Below are 21,978 nucleotides of genomic sequence, written 5' to 3'. Positions count from 1 at the left end.
TTGGTGTGTGATTTTCCATGAAATGCTCCTCACAGTGATTTGTGTGGAATGTTTACAGTCTTGCATAATATTTTCTTATCAGATAATCCTCAATATCCTCACTTAAACAAGCAGACAAACAAGATAAACTTGACAAGTCGAAGAAAAGGAGTGCTGGCAGGTGTGGAAAACACTGAGCAGTGGGTGGGGATGCAATATTTTCTAAATAAAACACTGTGAGTGTAAATATCAGAGTACAAAATGCAATTCAACAGCAAATTCATCTTGCTTTGCATTAAGGTGGGAACTGCATTGTCACACAATAAACTCTGTTCACATGGAATAAAAGCAGGAACCATGTGGCAGCAACAGGGCACCTTGAGAGACCAAACTTCAGAGAAATGTGATGGTGCTGATGCCTTTTTGGGGCTACCTAAAGCAGAGGCTAGACAAAATTAAGAGAATAAAAATAATTTCTATTTATTGAAGGGCATCCAGGTACATGTTGGGCAGATGAAGCCCCCCCAGGGGCTACACCCAAAATGGACCACAGGTTTTCTTAGAAGTTTGGACCATAATATTGGGGGTTAATCTTCCAATTACAGCTTCAGGTAATGAAGTTATTTAGCCCCAGTTTCCTCCCCCCTAACTCACTTTTGTTTCCATCTCTCACGGCCTGAGACAGGAAGGTGTGCTTGGTTCTCAAGCCTAGAGAGGAATTGTTGTGTCTGACCAAAATGTGAAGACAGCAGCTAATGCTCTGTGTGGAGTTTAGAGCTGTACGCTGAAGAACTGCAGGATTACAGATATATGAAAAATATAAAAGCTAAAATCCTAAGGCACCAGAGCAACCTGAGTGATGGAATTCTTTGTTTCTGTGCTCCATTCTGTCACTCTGGCTGCTGTCACGCTGAAAAGCCCCTCTCATTGCTCAGATGGGACTGCAGTGATCTCCACTCAGTGCTGGCTGCTCCAAACCCTGAGGAGCAGCACGTTCCCAGCCCCAGCTCCTTTGGGATCAGCCATCCCAGAGAGGCTCAGGCTGTCCTGGAGCTCAGGGACAAATCCAGGCAGCTGCAGCCACAGCAGCTGCAGGGACACGTGTGCTCTGTGTGTGTGTCAGCGTGTGTGCCTGGAGGGCTTCCCTCCTGGAAATTCTGGCATTAATGACACAGCAAGCCCTCTCCAAGAGAGTGCATTGAAAAGAAAGAAAGAAAGGTGGGGAGGGGAAAAAAAAAAAATATATATATATATATATATATACAGGCAGGCGGGCTGATGGCTTTTCCTGCAAAGTTTAGGACTTCAAAAGTTCATTTGTAAGCAAGTGCAGATGCAGGGATAAAAGCTGCCCTGGGCACTATGCAGCAGCCCCTTCCTCCCCATCAGCATCTCCAGCTCGCTGCCTGCCTCTGCTGGATTCCCCTGCTGGCCGTCAGTGCTGAGTCAGCGATATTAGGTAAGGATTTTGTGCTTTTTAATTACCTGATGGGTGTTTGGGGGATAGAGTTTGTGTGTGTTTGAAGCTGAGATGATCTTGTTTGCGTTTACTTCTGAATGTGGGTTAGAGTGACAGGGGGCTATTATTAGAAAGTCTCTGAAATAGGATGGGAGTAAGGTTAAAATAAACACCTAAAGTAATGAAGAAGGTCACACTGAAAGCCAAGCACACAACGTATATTGATCATTACAGGACATTCTCTTTCCTTTCCTACATTTTTTTTAACAAAAAAAAATTAAAACCTGTGAAAAGTCTTACTTCCTTCTAGAGAAAAAAAAGTAAAATTATTTAAGGAGTATACATAACATTTTCCAAAAATGGAATAAATGAAACAAACCATAAAAGAAGAAAAAAAAGGCTTAAAATAACATTCTATTCCTCTAGGAAAGAATTATATACACCATATATCAGAGGAACATTATAGATTAGTTAATTACACATATAATAATCATACACAGCTCTACAGCCTCTAGCAATAAAAAGTTCTTGAGTAATTTCTCTACTACTGTACACATTAAATGTGAGTCTTGTGAGTTTGAAGGGGACATAGATTTCACACGTGTGGCTTGTTTATACAGCTTTATTAATTGAACACAAAAATACATTGAGAATCATGTTAGACATTATTCAGCTAGTGAAAACTGAGTTAATAAAAGAAACTGAGAAAAGCAAAGAGCGTAGTGCTGTGAGTGATTATGGGTTCAGCCTTGGCAAACTCTGCAGAGGCACTCCCCCTTAAAGGAAATGTGTTGCAATATTTTACAGTATTTAATTCCAGCAGAGTCCCAACTGGTCCTAGCAGTGACTGTCAGCCAGCCCTCATTAGCTCCATGAAGATAAAACAATTTGGAGCTCTCCTCACTTGAATATCAAAGGGTCACCCAGAAAGTTCTGCAGGACTGAACTCAAAGCAAATGACCTTATCGCCTTTATCTTCAAACAATGCCTTTAATTTCTGAAACCTTTTGAAGGGTTGCCAGTTTTGTGGAGTGTGGCAGCAACTTATCAGATAGAACAGGCTTTTCATCAGGGGGAAAGGACCTTTTAACTCCTGGTAACTAAGTAACTGTATTTTCCACTGTACTTTTCCTGCTGCAGGTAATATGTATGGACACACTCATTAAACTGGGAACACAAAGGAATTAAGTATTGTGCTGTCTCTTAGGTGATGCAGAAGGATTTATCAGGCTTGTTGTAAGGTTTTTTTTTTCCCATAAAGTGAACTTGGAGTAAATGGAACTGCTCAAAAAAGTTTACATGCTGACAGATTGGACTGTGAAATTACAGGGATATTAACAGAGCCATATGCTGTTTACTTTTGTACTCTAATAAACCTACTAATCCCATAAGAATTTAATGGTGAATAAGAAAGATCTGACCCAAGAGCTCTTTGCAGATGCTGTGTTAAAAAAACAAAAAAAGAAGATGAAAAAGTAATTTAAAGATTAAGGAAGAACTTTATAATCTTCTGCACTCTTAATTTAGGTAATGAAGCTCCCTGTGAATGAGGGAATTCTCAATATTTGGGGTTTTTACATTAAATCCCAAGACTGAGAAACACAAAAATGTTACCAGCAATACCCACAGCTGCTCTCTATTACAGGACTAAGCACCAGGGACAAAAGCAACTCAGTGAATCACAGATGTGGGACGGCTGACACAGCACAGCTTGTCAGACTTTTCTGAGATGAAATTCAGTAAATAAGTCAGTCAGGAGAAAAAGGCAATAGATTTTTTTACAGTGGTATCTTACAGAAAAACATTTATCTTAAAACAGTTGCTTGTAACAACACCAGCAAAAAGGAATTTCTCCCCATCCCCTCTGGAGCCTTTTCATAATGTACAGCTGAGAAAGTTTTTAATTTGGATTTGAGTTTCCTGCAAAGGTACCCTTGAAACTCCCAAAATCCACTGGGGCTTCACTGCAAGGTGTTACATATGTAATAAACTCAGCTACAATTAATTGTTTGCGAGTTTGCTCCTGTGGGTTTCCCTCATCTCTGAAACACATAAGAAGAAATTTGAGCATATCCAGAGGTGGAGAAAGAGAAAAGAGAGGATGGTGCCAGGGGAAGGGCAGGTGCCTACAGCCAGCATGGAAAGGTGGTGTATTTTCCAGTGACCCAAGTGGTCTAATTTGATTTAAGAAAGTAAATGGAAATAGTCAAAATATGGAAAATAGTCAAAATGGAAATAGGCAAAAACCACTCAGTATATCTTGCAATCACACGAGCACTGGTCTTGTTTCATACAGGAGTGAAATGAAAATCAGAGTATCCAATTTGCTTTGTGTTCTACCCACAAGCAACCCCTGATTTCATTGTGATTTTCTGCTGTAAAACCTGAGTGCCATGGGCTGGGCTGTCCATCCAGAAAAAAAAAAAACTCTGCTGGAGCTCAGAAGAGCTCCATTTCCCCATGAGTATTCCAAAAGGAACCAATCAAACTATTCAGGACTTCCCTCACCTGCTTCAAGTACCTGCCACAGGTGACAAACTCTCCCATGCCTTGGTCAGGCTCAGACATTCCACACAGATCTCCAGCATCACCAGGGAGCCCCAGGGCTTCTTCCACCTCAGGGTCCCTGAGCAGAGAGGGGTCTGACACCCAGGATCTGCAATCCCCAGAAACAGCTCACAGGGATCAAGCGGGTCTGGTCAGACCATTCCTGTGCCTCTGGAAATAGCCCTGGGATTATTCTGGCTCTGTGGCTTTGCTCTGTGGCTTTGCACAGCAGACATTCACGAGCAAACAACAACCCACTGAATGCTTTCCTGTGGAAGTGGAGCCAAGAGCCCTGGCCATGCCAGAAAAATAGTAACAAGGGAGAGGAACAACCTTTACCATATGTTTCTCTCCCAACATTAGTTTTAGTCATCAAAAGTTGTTTACACGCTAATATTTTATTTTCCTCTTTTTACATTTTTCCAATATTAAATACCACTATGGCCTCACTGTCTGGAATTATCACAGAGTCCCAGAACAGTTTGGGTTGGAAGGGACCTTAAAGACCACCTGGTTTCAACTCTCCTGCCATGGGCAGGGCTGCCACCCACCAGATCAAGCCACTGGCCCAAATTAAGCCAGTTTGTATTTTTTAAACTAAGATAGAAATCTGAATTTATCTGATTTTGTGCTGTCAAAGGGAAGCAAGGCCTGATTTCTGCTTGCTGATACCTTTTTCGTTCCACTCTTTTTTACCTGAAGGACAAGGGCTCTGCCACTTCAGGGAAAGCTCATTCATAAGGAAGGCAAAATTGGGCACTGTTTCAGTTTAGGGGTGAGGGAATCTCTGTCACCTTCATTTATTGACTCTCCTGACCTGTACTGGTGTGCCACCATTGGATTTTAGAACTCTGAAATTTTCAGGGAAATATTTTTCGGTCACACATTTGCTTTTTAATCTTCTGATGAAAATTAATGATTGTCTTCAAAGTTATACAGGCTCAAAGATATGCTTGGTGTGAGAGGGCTGTCTCTCATCTGCACCTCCCAAGGATTTGCCTATTTCCCATTATCCTGCCAAACATGTAATCTGTTTAAACCCCTTAGCAGCTATTTACTACTCTGCCCTGTGCTAAAATTGAGAGTCAATTTATTACACACTGCTCATAACAGTATAGGACATCCATGGCCAAAATATTTCCTCTAATGGTCCAGTTCCTCAGAGTTATTTTGTCTCAGGATGCCACACCTGAAGAAGCATTGTGCACATCCAGCTGCCCTGGCAATCGATAGGAGTGGAGACAAATCAGTGTTTGCTGCTGGGCTGACAAGACAGATCCCTGCAGAGAGGGAGCATCATCCCTCTGCCTCCCTGATGGCATGGGCACCTGCACTGCCTCGAGGTCATGAGCAAAACCCTCTGCTGAGGCTGACAGGGGTCCCAGGAGTCACAACCCAGCCCCATCGGCTCTGGCATGGCTCAGAACTGGCACAAAAACTGTAAATTTGAGGGCAATAAAAATGCTCAGCCCCTTGCTACTCTCCCTGTAAAGCCTAAGTCAAATGGCCACACACAAACTTGAGGGGACACAAAGTATTCCTGGTAGGTTTTAGTCTGCTTAACAGGTTTTAGGCGGGCAGTACTTGAAATTCCCCCAAATTCCCATTGTTTTCAATGAGAAATGATCCATTTACCTTCCACAATGCTGTAAGTTCTTTATCATATAACTATAGTAGGAGAGCAGAAGGAAAAGTTAATCCTGAATTAGCTTCATTAGAGAGAAAATTTATCTTCCAATTGTTCCTACTTCTTCCTAGACCACTTCTGTAGCCTATTAAAATAATTTGAGCGTTGGAAATGGCTCTTTTCACCAGATACATTTAATCCCTTTTTTTGTGCCATAAGCTTGCTGCCTCAAAAAGCCAGGAACATTGTGGAAATACCATTTTGTTGATTTTGGACTGGACTGCATCTCTTTGAATTTTTTGCTGGGATAAGTCCTCAAGGCAGCCAGATTACTGATTTTGTCTAAAAATGTGTTTCCATGGAAGATTTGTACTGACTTTTTTGGTACTTACTACCTGGATGAAGTGTTGGACATTGCCAGTCCCCTGCAGAAATGGATATTGTCTTTAACATGGTGTGCAGCACGTTGCTTGTTTAAAGATTTTGAAGCTTTTTTTCAAAGTAGCATATTTTACCTTTAGTTACGATCTTTATTAATGTCATTGTGACAGCTACATTAAGTGTTTTGCCTCAGGTAGAGATTATTTATGGTGAAATCTGAAAAAACAAGGATTAGATTGAAGAATATTTTTATCTGTCTCTGAAACAGCACTAAAGCCATGTGTTAGTGCAGGCAATTGTTTGTACAGCTTTTCTGGAAAGAGTTTTCTACGTTAAGCTCTTAGGAGATTTGCTTAATGAGAGTATGGACTCATTTGCTTCTTTCTGACACATCTTATTTTGATTATTCTGACGTCTATTACTTTGATTGCTGTGTTCACACTGCATGGCATCCACAGGGAGCCACCAGGGAATATTCTACATATTGAAAGGGAAAAAAAAATTGATTGCCTAATATAGCTGAGGGATTGTAGTAGTCTGCTCTGCTCCTATTGCTGGGTTTATATTAATTCATCGATTGAGAACAAGTTTGCTTATTCCCCTATTTTTATTTTTTTTTTCCCTGCAAAGAAGCTTCCAAAAGCTGGATAGCAAATTATCTGCTTACCACAGTAATGTAATGCATCTCCTGTGGTAGCTGAAGTGTTTTACAACTCAACTGTCCCTTGGCAGCTTTGTGTGCTGACTGCTTCAGTAAGTGCCCCCTCCTGAAGTGTTTGTTAATCATTTCAGCAGCCACTGCTCTTCCCCCTGTCTGTGAAATCTCTGTCATCATAACTTTGGGGAACAGTTAAATTTAAAGCAGGTATCCCAATCACATCCCATCATTTATATGCACACACTGGTCAACTTTATCAAAACACAGTCCTATGAATTTGGTTAATAGAAGCTTAACCATTAAGAGATTATTAAAAACAAACAAAAAACAAAAAAGCAAGAGCAAGAAAGGCACCCAAAGAAAATCTTCAAGTGATATCAAAATACATCCAGATGTTCTCTTGGCAGCCAGTACTCTTTTAGCCCACTGGTTTACCACTAAGCCATTAAAAACAAAACAAAACAAAACAAAACTACAAAACAAAAACCAACTAAACAACAAACAAAAAACCCTCATGGAATTTTATCTCACTGATATCCTGATATCACCTGCAGGTCTGTATGAGGAGCAAAGGAAGGTAAAATTCAAGCAGCGGCTTATTCAACACCTAAGCTAATGTTTTGTTAGTCATAACTAATTAAATAAAAATTTCTTTAGAATTAGCATTATTAGACTTCACTGCATCCATCTATCAGATGTGTTATTTGTTGATCTGGTCCAGGTACTAGATCAGACCAATTCACAAACATGATTCAGAATTTGCTTGAATCTTTTTTGTCCCTTTCCTCCAATTATTTACTTTACAATCATCCGTGGGCTCGCTATAAAACTCCGTGTCTGTGACTCAGCCTCCCTCAACAGCACAGCACAGATGCTTTGATTCACCCAGGCTAAATTATCATCAGCTCTTTTCTTAATGGACTAGAGGAAAAAATGTATAAAAATTCACAAAGCCATTTGTTCTGTTTTTCTATTAGATGTTAAGATTAAAGCTGGCAACAAAGACATAAACAGGATGAAATCTAATTAATTTGTTGGTTTCCTTCTGCAAGAAATAGAAGGAAAATGAAGAGCAGGCTATTTCCTATCCCACTGTACCTGCAACTCCCTCTTCAAATGCTAAAATACATGGATATTTGATTTTCTGAATATGTATAAAGCAGGATAAAGGTTTAAGAAATCTATCCTTTCCTTTAGCTAGCCCAGAAGTTTTTGCATCCAACAGAGTCTTGTGAGTGCCAGACACCCACATCCCATAAACTTCCTGGAGCATTTGGGCTCCTTTTCTCCCATATTATCCTTTCTCCCATATTACCCTTTAATATGGGAGATATTATCCCATATCTCCCATATTATCCTTTTCTCCCATATTATCCTTTAACTCACAACTGTTAAATATACAAACCCTCCAGCTTCAGATAATTTTCAGTCTTTTGCCAGGTTTATTTTTTTTCCAATTGATCATGCAGCAGAAATTCCCTGGGAGAGCTGGGGTGCCCCAGAGCATTCCCAGGCTGGAGCAAAGATGCTCTTGGCTCCCCCTGCCCTCACTGGGTGTGGGTTCAGGGCAGGACAGGCTGTGCCATCCCCTGTGGGCTCAGCAAATGCCCTCACAGGGCTCAAGGAAGCTTTGCCATTCCCTTGGGGACTCACAGCACATGGAATTTCTCAGTGCTGGCTGTGTTCAGGATGAGGTTTGGCTCAAGCCCTGTCCTGGTGTGAAGGCTTTGGGCTCTCAGCTCTGATGTGTTCAGGAGAGCTGGGCTGGGGCTGCAGGCAATCCCTGCACAGTCCTTGCATCTCCCAGAGGAATTTCACAACTCCTTGCTCCTCCTGACATGATCGCTGCCTCACAGTGCAAACAGCTCTGACATAAATCATAAATCTGCTTCCTGCCCACGCCAGTCCCTCGCTGCTTCTCTCCCTTTCCCCAATAACTGATATCTTCATCATGAAAATCCCCCACAGTTATTCCTGCTGCTTCCTAAAATCTGCTATCCACGAAGATTTCCTGTTCTGTTTGCTATTACCTCTACTCTGCATGGGTGTGGAGACACTTTCTCTCATTAATGCACCTCTGACAATGTTATCCATCTGCTGTTTCCAAACAACTTCATCTTCTGTCTTAGATCTGAGCTTGCAGTTTTCCTCCTGAGAATACCAAGCACCCCCATGAGGTGCTGGAAGGATGTGAGGGGACCTGGAGAGCTGTCCTTGGTCAACCCCACCTGGTCCCAAGGCACAGAAACCCTCACAAGGGCAAAAAACTGTGTAGGAATAAGGCAGGAGCTTCTTCACCATTCAGAAAAGCTGGAGGCAGAAACCCTAAGTACCTGATTAGCTGGAATACAACCAGCTCTGGAAACAAAAAATCTGGGGTTTGTGGTAGCATCAGGTTTTACTTTTTAAGACCCTTAGAAGACAACTTTAGGTTGTTTTCAATGGGGCTAAACTGAGTATGGAACTAAAACACTGCAGTCCTAAAAAAGGTGGCACAGGTGGGGACCTGAGGACAGGGAACATCCCTCTGGCCTCCAGAGTTATCCCTGCTTCATGCAATAAGCACAGCAATTAGTGCTGCAGAAATGCTGCAAGAAAAATCACTGTCACAAAAAATAAACCTCACAAATCCACCCATTAAATTGGGGTTTTGCCTCTGAATTCCATCGCTGCTGTTACAGCCCAGCTCCTCACTATAATAATCTGCATTATTACAGGTTATGTGACTGCCCAAAGAGCTCCTGCTTCAGCAGGAGCAACCACTGCTGTTCCACACAGAGAGCTTTTCTTCTGTCTGATTGCTGCAGACAACTGCAAACATTTGGAAATTTGAATATTTTTCCACTGAGACATAACCAGGAGAGGCCCAAAGTGTTAACTGATATTTTGTTGATGACTGCTGGCAGGACAGATGTTGTGTTTGAGGATACAGGAACAACTGGATCAATCTCTTCTGCCACAGACAGGTGCCCTCAGAGCTGCTCCATCAATTATGCCACAGAGAAGATCTTATCTGAACTGCTTCACTTTCTATTAGCAATTAAATACATCTTGAAATGAGGGCTTTGGTGTCAGTGTCCCATGTGTTCAGTAAAGGTATAAATACCTGTGATGGACAGCAGCTTCAATCATTCTATGGCATAATGTATATATGCTATTTATAAAAAATAGTAATAAAGCAGTTCTGGCATAGTTAGATGAGTAAATAGACCAATCATCAATAGATCAATACATGTTATTTTGGTGAAACCTTATGCTCAAGTGCATGAGCCTTCAAATTCTTCCTTTCCTAACATAAAACCTTCACCAACAATGAAATTTTCATTCAAATTTCTATAAAAAGTTTCATTAACAGCATGTAAAATAAACAACACTTAAAATTCCTGACCAGCTCTAACCACAATATACTTTTTATTTTTTTTTTTCAGAAGAATGAACAAGCTGAATAAAAGGGGCAATACATTTCAATTTTAGTAATGATACTTGTTTGTGAGTCCCTAGCAATACAGAAAGGAGTGATTTATGTTCATTTGTGCTTGGGAAGCAATGCCTTAAAACACCAATTTCCAACTTCTTTGTTTTAATCAGAGGTCCTTTTATGCCAAAAGAAAGCCATGGACTATCCTGCACCCCCTATTGTTTCATGCTTAAGGGAAGGTATAAGGCAACTAGATATTTTGCATGAAGAAAAAGGGATAAAGAGAAGCTGATTTCTATTTTACAAAGAGCATCATTTTGCTTAAAGGACAGGACTCCTTAATTTGGGATGTTCTGGAAGAGCCTGGAGCTGGGGCAGCAGGCACAGCAGACAGGGATATATTGGAGCAATTTCTGTGTGAAGGGCTGGGGGCTCTTGGCTTATTTCTGACATGAGCTGAAATCTGACATCTTAAGAGCCCTCATAACTTAAATAATATTTCAGCCTATAAGATATTCCTGGGAACACCCATTTCCTAATATCAGAGGCTCTGAGCAAGGGGCTGGAAATATATTCCCTGCATCCAGAGTGGGCAGCTGTGGATTACAGAGGCTGCTCCTGATCTTGCTCTTTATTCATTTCCAATAACTTCTTCTAGGCCACGAGCTTATTCGTGCTCTTTAAAGCCACCTTCATTTCCTAAAGTGTTGCCTAGCACTAAAGTGCTCTGTTAAGCTGCTGCCATGTTTTTCCATTCTGCTAGAAAATATTGTTCTATATAGTTTGATTTTAAGAGTGCCTTCTGGCATCCATTTGGGGAAAAGGCACTACATAAAAGCAAAATCAATACAAGGGACAGTTATATTTCCTGAGCTTTTTCATTAGCTGTAAAATATATACATTCAAGGAGGGAGGAGGAAAGAATGTCATTTCTACCCAAAGTGAAGGAGGACAAGACAAAGCGTGGGAGAACTTGCATGAATGTTCACTGATGGCAGCACAGGCTGTGCACAGGCAGATCTCTCATCTCAGCACATCCAAACACCCCGAAAAACATTGCTCTCTCCTGTGACAGGCACCAAGCCATTGGAAAAATGCAGAACTAGATCTATTTTAAAAAGAGATTGATCCCTTGATTTGTTCTTAATGTTTGTTAAAGCCAAAATGGACATTGGCTGAATATTCACAGGTAAACTTTGCCCTTGCTCAGTACCAAGAATTTGACTTGGCATCATTTTATTGTTATTTTCTTCATTCTTTCTCAAATCTCCACTGAACTCCACCCATGTTATCTTTGCTATTTTGCCCCAAAATATTAATCTTTTGACCTGAGCATACTGTCCTTGGCTAAGTCCTCATCACCTCAGTGATAAATTTTCTAAGATTTGCAAGCAAAGAGCTGGAACAAATTCTGAAAAACTGTAATCTGTATTTCTACAATTTTGAACTTAAAGCTATTGTACTAAGTTTTTATCAGAATCAAATCATTGCTGCATGCTTAAAGCCCAGCTGAAAAATTAAAATTCAGACTGCTAAATGAGCCAGTATTCTGACACAGGTTACCAAACCAGAAAGGCAAATATCTTATTTTAGCTTGGAGTAAAATTTCAAATCACAGTGTCCATTCAGTATCAGCATGCAATTATGGGAGTGAGGCACTGCACACAAACCTATTTTTTTTTTCACTCTCTTTTTTTAATGCAGGCCTTCTACAATGGCATTTTCATTAGCAGGAAATACCTGTTGTCTGTAGAAAAATAATTTGTCTTGCTTTTTGAAGACTAAATTACCTTCTCTAAAAGATTAGCTGAAAACCACTGTAAAATTCATAGGCATTCCACGTTAAATAACAAAAGTTTTGTTTCTTTCTGGTGACCCCTAGTGATGCATTTTGTGAGAGAGTTCAAGAGTAAACCCAGCATGTTATTTACTTCTGCAATGCAGATAAGGCATCTGGAAGATTTTATCTGTGTGATTTTGCCACTAGCCCATAATTCAGGGAGCTGGAAAATAAAGGCCCAGGAAAGTTATCAGTGTGGGATTGTTGATTTGAAACCCAAGTGGAGCTGGGGAGGAACGTGAGCTGGCAGGCACAGACAGCACCAAGCAGCATCTGTGGGGCAGCCATTGCCCAAAATCAGCCTCCTGGGTTTAAGGGACCACTTTCATCACGTGCTTATCACCAAGAAGTTTTTACACAGCTCTGCCCATATTTGCCTCATGATCTCAGTGTCGCAGATCTTTCATGAAAAATCTTTTCTTTAGGATTTTTCCTCCTGGGAAGCTGAGAAGCCTCAAGAACAAAATGTAAACATTGATTCTCCACTGCTGTAGAATGCAACAGGTGGATCTTTGATTGGCCCATGTTGGTTGTTTGTAATTAATGGCCAATCACAGCCCAGCTGGCTCAGACAGAGTCCAAGCCACAAGCCTTTGTTATCATTCTTTGTTATTCTATTCTTAGCCAGCCTTCTGAGAAAATCCTTTCTTCTATTCTTTTAGTATAGTTTTAATGTAATATATATCATAAAATAATAAATCAGCCTTCTGAAACATGGAGTCAGATCCTCATCTCTTCCCTCAACCTGAGACCCCTGTGAACACCATCACATCTCAGTGCTGTTATTTAAAGAAACTCCCATCCTGTTTTGCCTCCTCTCAGGGCTCTCAGTGAGGTAAGACAGTGAAACAGACAAGAATTGGGCAGCAAAATGGGAGAAAAAGCAGCTGTTGAGAAGAATTTAATTTTTTTTTTTTTCACAGATATCCAACATAGAGATCAAAACTCATTTCAAGCTTATTTATTTCATGAGGGTGCAGCAGAAGGATGCCTCTGTCCCTGTTTGCCTGGCCGTTCTATTCCATGGCTGAGAGGCAGAGCTTGCTGAGCAGTAAATCCAGCAGGAGAGAGCTCCAGGCTGTGTCCCAGGGAAGGGCTGGGTGGTAGCCCCAGCCAGCCCTGCCCTGCCCCTGCAGTCTCACACTGTGGCCCATACAAACAGAATTCACAGAACTCACAGAAATGAAGGTTGGAAGAGACCTCCAAGATCATGGACTCCAACCCATGGCCCAACACCTCAACTAAACCCTGGCATCCAGTGCCACATCCAGGCTTTGTTAAACACACCCAGGGATGGGGACTCCACCTCCCCAGGGAAACCATTCCAGACCTTTATCACCCTTTCTTTGAAAACTTAATCATAGCAGCAAGGTGGAACTTCACATTTTTAGCAGGTTTTTTTGCATGTCTCTGTACCCTGCTCAAACAATTGAGTCCATGTACACGAAAATAGAAGAGTGTGTGTGTCTAATTTTAAACTTGTGTTATTTAACATGCAATACCATGGGAAATTCAAGGCTGTTGGTCCTGTCCAGCTCCACTGATTTTCACTGGGAACAGAACAGCCTTACAGTGAACAGAGCTTGGCTCATTTTTTCATTGTAACAGCTGTCCTCAAACTCATTTTCATTAAAAAAACATTGAGATCAGCCTTACATGTCACAGATTCCTCTCTGCATATTTTTACAGTTTTTTCTCCTGAATCAACCTATTGAAAAAATAACATTCATCATCTTGATGTCTGAATTGCCAAGGCAAAGGAAGGCAAGAAAATTCCCCTTCTGTTTTTATAGCAGAAAATTTATTGCAGGTTGCCAGAATCTGGAGTGATTAAGTCATATTAAAGACATTTCTGTCTCCTGAAATTTTATATTTGGTTAAAGAATACAGTTTGATTTTGTATGTGACAATATTTCTTCACTGTAATACAAATATTTCTGTCCTTCCCCAATGGGTCACAATGAAGTCAATAAAATATGCACAGAAGAAATGCAAGCAGCATTTGGCTCAATATAAAGATTGATAATGTAACCACCTAAAAAAAGTACTTTTTATCATCATAAGTCTCTCCTGGTTTTTTATAGTTTTCAGTGAGCAAAACAATCCATCATACTTGAACTTCATACACAATCCTGGAGCCAATATTTAGTACAAGTCAATTTTTAATTATGATATTTTTATAAAATCGACAATTTATTTCCTGACTTTGTAAAACACTTTAAACGGCGAGTCATGGATATAAATTATGCAAATCTCAAGGGACCCCAGATTCATTAATCTGACTGGATTTCACAGCAAAGCAGAACACAGCACAATTGCCTGGCTCTCCCTCTGACACCCCAGAGCAGCAAAGATGGGTACAGCACTGAGGCACAGTGGGAAATCACCATTTTCCTCTACAGCAGAGTGGTTTTTTAACCTTTTGAATCAAGTGCCCATTGTGCTTTGAATACCTCTTGCACTCTCATTTTTAGGGCTAAAGGAAAATGGGTCTTTTAACAGTGAAAGTGTCACAGACATATTTTATGGAAAATCCTTTCCTTAGGATTTTTCCTCCTGAGAAACTGAAAGGCCTCAGGAACAAAATGTAAACAAGGATTATCTGCTGCTGTGGAATGCAACAGGTGCATCTGGGATTGGTCTCATGTGGTTGTTTCTAATTAATGGCCAATCACAGTCAGCTGGCTCAGACTCTCTGTCCAACACGAGTCTTTATCATTCTTTGTTATTCTATTCTTAGCCAGCCTTCTGAGGAAATCCTTTCTTCTCTTCTTTTAGTATATTTTTAATATAATACATATAATAAAATAATAAATCAAGCCTTCTGAAACATGGAGTCAGATCCTCATCTCATCCCTCATCCTCAGACCCCTGTGAGCACCATCACAGTGAAAGGAGTACAAAGGTTCTCATCTACAGTACTGCACCAAGAGCAGTGAACCCCTACTCCAAACTCTGAGTTTACAGTCAGCCTGTCCATGAACTTTTGGCTGTGCCATTCCTGCAGACAGCCACAGCCAATCCTGCTGGCAGCAGAAGGAAATCTGCCCAGGAGGGCTGAGAGCCCTTTGGGAGCAGCAGCCCTGTGCTGGCTTCTCCCCGACTTTCTGCTTTGAAGGGAAACCAAAAATGCCACTTGTGCCAAGCCCCTTCCCCATGGCCTTTTAGTGCCACAGCCCAGAGGCTGCAGAGCCGCTGGAATGGCTTTTCCCCCAACCTGTGTGGAGCACAAACTCTCTTTTCTCCTTCCCATCTGCCATGCTGCTCCTTTCCCAGGCGATCTCTCCTCTCCACACCCAGCACCTGCTCCTCTCACTTAAGCCAGCTTGTCTGTGCCTCCTTTAAAATAACTTTTTTATTGTTTTTCAGCTGTTGTCTCTTTTGGTGGCCACCCCAGTCCTGTCCAGCTGCTGTCTCTTCAGGCACAGCTGTGCTGGCTCCATCCCCATCCCCTCCTTTGTGTGCATGGGCATGGCCTGCATCCTTCTGGAGCATTCAGCTGTGGCAAGGACAACAACACAGAGCAGGGATGAGTGAGGATAATTTTTGCTCAGGCACAGGAGAGAGAATCACAGGATTTAGCCTGTGTTCTTTAATAAAAAGAGCATTTTGTGTGTCTCTATTTATTTAAAAGTAGGATGGGGTTATTGTCTGGGTCTCAGGCTGCATGAACAGACATCACCCAAGCTCCTGTAGACCAAAGAGAGGAGGCACTATTGGAAGGCAAAGCACCCTGGCTGTTAATCCCTTCCAGCTTCTCTTGCTCTCAGTGCCTTTCCTTTCACTTTGTGAAAGTCTGTGCAGGAGACCAGCACATCTGAGGCTGTTTGCTAAAATGGAGAGTAGAGCACGACGGCTTAAAAAAAATAAAAATCCAATGGCTTTTTAACCTTTCCTAGGGGACAATTCCCACACACTCCATTCTTTTTTCAGCACTTGAAACAGTTTCTCTTCCTATTTACAGAGTAAGATATACAGTCTGTGCTTCAGTTCATATTTTCTGAACTTCAGATGCTCTTCTCCGTATTCAAATATCTCACAGGCAAATGCATATCCTTATTTATACTTCTTATATTAACCCAGTTACATGGTGACTATAAAATTCCATAATAAGAAATAAGAGCTCTCATTGCACATTCACAAAGCCCTCCAAAGAACAGAGGAAGAACAGGCCATAAGCCTCATAAATCCAACTTAATTTATTCATAGGAAGAGTGTAAAAATTGGATATTTTTATATTCCAGGATATTTATGATGAGATGGTGAATGTATAAACCTCCCCCAACAAATAATTCAATAATTGATGATAAAATAACAAAATAGATAACAGGTTTCAAAATACTTGCATCAGAGGAGTAAAATATTGTAAACAATAACATGGTTGGTAAGCATTCAATCAAATCTGCAGTGGGTGAGGGCAAGAATATATTTTCAAAACTTCCAGAGCTCTCTGATCCCCTGATCCGGAATCTTCCAGCTTCAGTGTCTGCAGCAGTATGCAGACATTTTCCTTTCATTAAATATAACCAAATAACCTGGGGAGAGAGATTCTTGGATCATGGTCATTTTTGGTCTCCAGAAAGTTTTTCAGGCATTATAGCCACAAGAGAAAGAGGGTGGTAGGAGAGACCTGTTTTCCCAGTCAGTGTGGCTGGGGGTATCTCTGGGTTTTTGCTTTCCACACAGAGGACTTGTTTTGGTCACACCCATGTTCTGAGACAGAGAAAAGAGAGGATTTGGCCAATGCCAGCACACAGAGCTCCCTCAGTGCCAGGACAGAAGCCCCTCCTGAACCAGCCATGCCATGGCTCTTGCTCGGGTCAAGTCCCTTGCTATAGAGGCAAGGGACAAATCCATCTTGGAAAAAAGATATTTCGCTCAAATCACCTAGATCTTTACCTTTCAAAATAAAGAAATTCCCTGTTTTCCACCTCAAATATGTTGACAGATGTTGCTCTGAAAGCAGATGTTTTCACCACACTCTCCCCTACCCAAGTTCCCCTCCCTGCTATGCACATATCAGCAGCACAAAATGCATCCTCGCTTTCCCTTTTGCTAGGCTAAGCAAATTAATTTCAACCTATACTTTAAAAGCAAGCTCTTCATTCTCCTGATTATCCTAATAGCCTTTCCCACTGCTTGTGCAAATCAGAACAAGCAGGCAGGGATCCAAATGAGCTCTGCACAGTGGCACTAATTTAACTGTTGCTCTACTGTATTTCCAGCACTGCTTTTCACATTGCAGTGGGAGCAGTCACCTTGTGTTCAGATAGCACGGCCTTTTTTTATTGACCCAATTCTATTGTTAATTCTCAGGCTTGCTAATGTACTGCTCTGCCCTGGGAGTGTTCAAGGCTCATTTGTATGTGAGCAGGACTTAAAAGGATTTTTGGAGATGGTTCTGGATAGCTGTGCATAAGACATGTGCCTGCTCAATTCAATGGGATTTGCTGGAGGAAGGAAGGAAATGAATGTGCAGCAACAAAAGGAAATTCTGTGACTCAGCTAGAAAGGCAAAAAGCAAGAATCCAGTAAATATCAGTCTTTAGGTGTGGAGAGCTTGGTTCAGTTCCCAGGCTTGATTTTGTAAATAACTAGGTTCTCAGACACCTTTTCTATAAACAATAAGATTCTCAGACAGTCTTCCCATAACAGGCAAAACATTCTGTCCTTGGGCTCTCTGGGAACAGATAGCTGCTCTGGGAACAGATAGGAAGGTTTTGAGAACTTTTCATATCACAGTGAGAACGCTGGTCCTATTTTCAATAAACAAACCACAGGTGTTGTAAAACAAAAGGAGGGGTTAGAGCTTTCTCTGTAACCTATCGTGAGCTCGAATTTTGCAATATGCATGAAGTTAATTAACGCTGTTATATAAAATGGCTGATTTAATCAATAAAGTGAAGTCAATGCTGATCAACTACAAGGTGGGTTGGCTTCCTTCGCTTTCAACATTTAGGATAAAACTTTCACTGCTCAGCTATTCTTCACAGGTTCCTTATCTAAAGCCTCTGTGGCACTCACTGAGGAGGGAGAATTCAACCCAGGAACCTCACAGGAGAAAAGGATGCACACTCTAGGCCCACTTCTCAACCACTCAGCAAATATGAATGCTTTTTCTTGATCATTTAGATTAGATATCAAGCAAAGAGGGCTTTCCTCTCTGGAAGCAAGGTTCTGATTTACAGTATTTCTGCTTATAGAACCTATTTCTCCCATTTAAGATTGTTCAAGTGTTTGTCAAGGTCAGTCTTCTGTCAGGGGCCAACAATGCAAAATTTGTGCTTGCGTGATTTTGTGTGATTATGAAATCCTGTCGCTGCTCTCAGAAACTGCAGTACAGCAATCATTCCTGCTTTGTTCTTCCCCATTTAAGTGGCTGTGAAACACTCCACAAAATGCAAATGCAGATCCTCCTGCTCCTTGCCTGACAGCAGCTTACAAAACTGATGGGGAATCTCCTCACAGCTCTGCTTTATTTTATTTTTTTTTCTCCCTCAGGCATCCAGGTGAGTCTATCTTTCTCTAGGAAAGATAAGAATTCCTGCTTGCCTTTTTAAAATCCAGCTTAGGGAGCAACAGCCAGCACCATCAAAGCCCCTGTAGTGTCAGAACCTGGGACATCCCTCTGGCTGTCCAGGATGGCCAAGATCCCTGCCAGGGGTCTCGGGGACCCTGGCACAGAGCCCAAAACACCTGTGGGTTTGATTATGACCCATGGAGCAAGTTACCAACCTTAGACAAAGACCTGCAAGCCATGAGAAATTAAGTAGAGTGATAGTGAATTTATCACATGGTGAAAAAGTAGATGTTCTGGTTCAGAGCAAATTTGGGAGAGGATCCCCAAAGGGGTTCCTGTGGGAAAACAGATTCAATCGGCCCCTCCCCCCCAACAAGTCCAGGACAAACTACCTCCTTGGAGAAAGGTGAAAAGAAACTGTTTATTAAACAATAAAACCTAAACAGTATTGAACAATAAAAGCCCTTGCTGCTCCGAAAGAGATGACAAACTGAGAAAGTCCCCTCAGCTCACTCAGTCTCTGATCAGTCCCTCAGTGCTGGAAATGCCATGGCCCAGGCCCGGCCCAGTGGGCCTCAGGTGGAGCTGCCGGTGCTCTGCTGGTGTTCAGTCCAGAGCAGGTTTGAACAGGTCCAAAGAAAAGGGAAAAAGGAAAAAAATACTGTTAGGAGAACTTCTTTGCCTCAGCTAGCTAAACTAACTAACAGCAAAGGAGAGCTCTGTCCCGCTGTCTGTCCATCCGCAGACAACACAGTCAGGAGCAGGACTGTGGAGGAGTGAGTGCAGTGTCTGAAAACAAACTGCTGCTTCTTCTCTTCCTCCTTCACTCTCTGCAATAAGTCTTAAAGGTGCAAAACTTATTATTCAACATAAACAGAATGAGACAATTGGGGATAGAAGCATCATATAGTCAACCCATGACAGTAGATTTTGGGGTTTTTTAGAATGGGGGTTCAGGGGCAAGATGGAGGCATCTGGGCATATCCAGCCTTTCTCCTTCTTCTTGGCCTCCATCTTCTGCTGTGATGGTGGCACTTACAGATTGGTTTAGAGTAGAAGCTCACTGTCTAACATAGGTGATAGGTATTGGAAAGTAATTGTAAACATTGTAAATGTAGTTTTTAGTATAAAGACATAACACTGCCCCGGGGGCAGGCAGAGTGCCTCTGTCTTGCTGAGCAGATCTCAGCAGGGCAGGAGAAAGAATTTTATAGCTAAGATAAAATTAACAACCTTGAGACCAAGAAATGAAGAGCCCTGACTCTTTATCCAAGCGCTGGGCTGGGAAAAGAGACTTTGGATCTTTTCTCTGGGTCACTCTGAGCAGCTAAAGATCCCAACACTGGGTTGCCTGCCTCCACCTCCCAGAAGAACATGCCATCCACAGGTCTAGGAGGGACCAATTCCACCCTTTTTCTTTCCAAAGTCAAAGAGGGGTTTTGAAGCAGCAGAACAACAATCCTGTAAGCCCAGACAGCCTCAGAGATCACCACAAGTCCCTTCTCCCTTGCTGTGTATTAAATACAGGAAAGTCAGACTAAATACAGACATGTTGAAATAAAACACCTCTTTCTAGAGTGAATTAGATAATAATTTTACCCAAGAGCTGAAGGAGAAGATTACTTATTGCTGTCTGCAGAGAGCCACAGTTTCATCTTAATGATGCTCTGGCATTCTCACTCCAGCCCTCAGCAAGCACTCACAATTAACATAAAAAGGGTGCTTCTTATGCATTAGTTTCTGTATTTGACTTGAAGAGGCAGATGAATAAAAGTAAATATATGTGAACTGTTAAACCATGGGACTCAATATGGTTCTGGAAACAGGAGATGGAAGTTTTAATTGCAAACAGAAAGATTTTGAGATCACTGAGCTCGCCTCCACCTGACACTAATGGCTGTGGTTTCCCAAATCAAACCCCAGAATTTACAGCCAGGCTCAGCACCCACTCTGCTCAGATCCTTTTCCACAAGCAGTAATGAAACAGCCAAAAGCCCAGGTGGCTCTCCTGCAAATGTACATTTCAGAGCCCCAGACCTGATCCTGCAGCTGCCAGCTTCACCCTGGGAAAACCATTAGCAGCTGGCTTCACGTCTAGGAAAAGAAAATGAAATATGTTGCATTTTCACAGCCATCAATCAGCAGATGCAGTGCCAGGAAAGCTTCATAATGATGTAGATATCACCAACTGACTTTGCAAAAAAGAAATAAAAAGTATTTTTTGGAGGAAAACGTGTGCAAAAAAACCCAACAACAGATGAGCTCAGTGCGCACCTTGCTTGAGCAGGAGAGGATTGAGGTCAGAAAGCACCTCCTCAGCCAGACAGGGCTCACCCTGCTCCCTAAGGATGGCAGCAGGAGGGCACATTTCAGCCTCAGCACCTCCTCACTGGAGCCATGGCAGGGGGCTCAGCCCCAACCTCACATGATTAAAGGAGTGTCTTTTCCTGCCCTGCTGAGCTTTCTATTATTCTGTGGAGAAGAGAGTTCTGAGAGCAGAAAACCTTAAAATGGAAAAAAAGATGGAACTTTAGAGTTGCACAATGATGCAAGTAAGCCCAGAAATAAATTTAAAGAAAAAAAAATCAATTAATAAAATGTCACTTTTGGCATTTTATTGGGTTTCCTTCTTCTTAATGTTCTGCAAAATGGCTGAAAATTATCAGCAGCATCGCTGCTCCTAAGTGTTGTATTTCCAAATGTTTTTTTCTGCTTTTACCCCTTTTTATTTATTATCTTCACTATTTTCCTGAGAGAGACACTGCAACGCCCGGCATGACTCATGCTGTGAGCAATCCTTCTGTGAGAACTGAATGAGAGCAGGCTGATAACAAGGGTGATTTCATTAAAAAGAGCTCAGCCCGGTGGTGACTGCTTCCATGGGATGTTATTGAAATTATGCATGCAGAACGCCAGCTCTGTCATATTGGCTCAGCTCGTGTTTTCCACGGCACGGGAGAAAGTCCCTTTGTCAGTTCAGTGGAGAAAGGTTGGAGATGATTGAGGTAAAGCAGCAGGAGGAGACCAATGTGATTAAGTCACACGGCCAACTGCCCATGTATAACACAGTAATGGAGGGGAAAGCAGAGGGCAAACTAAAATTAAATCAAAAGGACACAGGAGACAAGAGGCTGCACATACAGGACATGGAGAGGGTGCACAGAGAGCTGGTTTGTACAGCAGGCAGAGTGCAGGATTGCCATGCCCTGTATTCAGATATCTCCTGTTAATATTGATGGGAACTCTGCACTCACTGATGCTGGAACGGACAGTCTGTTAAGTGAGCAGGCATGGAGAGAGGCATGTTTAATTAATTTTACAGTCATGAGCAGAAAGGTCAGATGACAGCCTGTGAGTAAAATCCCCAGCAGCCAGATTGGACAAGAGAATTTTTAAAAAAGTACAAGGAAAAAAAAAGTATTTGAGAGGAAAGAAAGGTCAAGTCTGAACTCACTCTGGTGGTTGTTCACACCTCTCCAGCAGAAAATAAGGTCTTAATTTTGCTGCAGGTCACCAGGTAAGAACAGCCTTATTGCAGGAGATCCTGGT

At 41.8% G+C, this 21,978-nt stretch overlaps 1 protein-coding gene across 1 annotated transcript in view; it reads left to right on the top strand.

Annotated features, from left to right (window-relative positions):
- The first annotated feature begins 1,259 nt into the window (after positions 1-1,259).
- The window catches only part of LOC132075810 (von Willebrand factor D and EGF domain-containing protein-like), a 172,621-nt gene continuing 151,902 nt past the window's right edge, over positions 1,260-21,978 (top strand). The window contains exon 1 of the mRNA XM_059476517.1: positions 1,260-1,438. Coding sequence (XP_059332500.1) covers positions 1,342-1,438 — 97 coding nt within the window. The 5' untranslated portion in view covers positions 1,260-1,341. The remainder of the gene's footprint in view (positions 1,439-21,978) is intronic.

Source organism: Ammospiza nelsoni, chromosome 7 (assembly GCF_027579445.1).
Source record: "Ammospiza nelsoni isolate bAmmNel1 chromosome 7, bAmmNel1.pri, whole genome shotgun sequence".
In the NCBI taxonomy this organism is placed as follows: domain Eukaryota; kingdom Metazoa; phylum Chordata; class Aves; order Passeriformes; family Passerellidae; genus Ammospiza; species Ammospiza nelsoni.
Note: the sequence above shows the minus strand (reverse complement) of the source record. Positions and strands in the feature narration are given on the sequence as shown.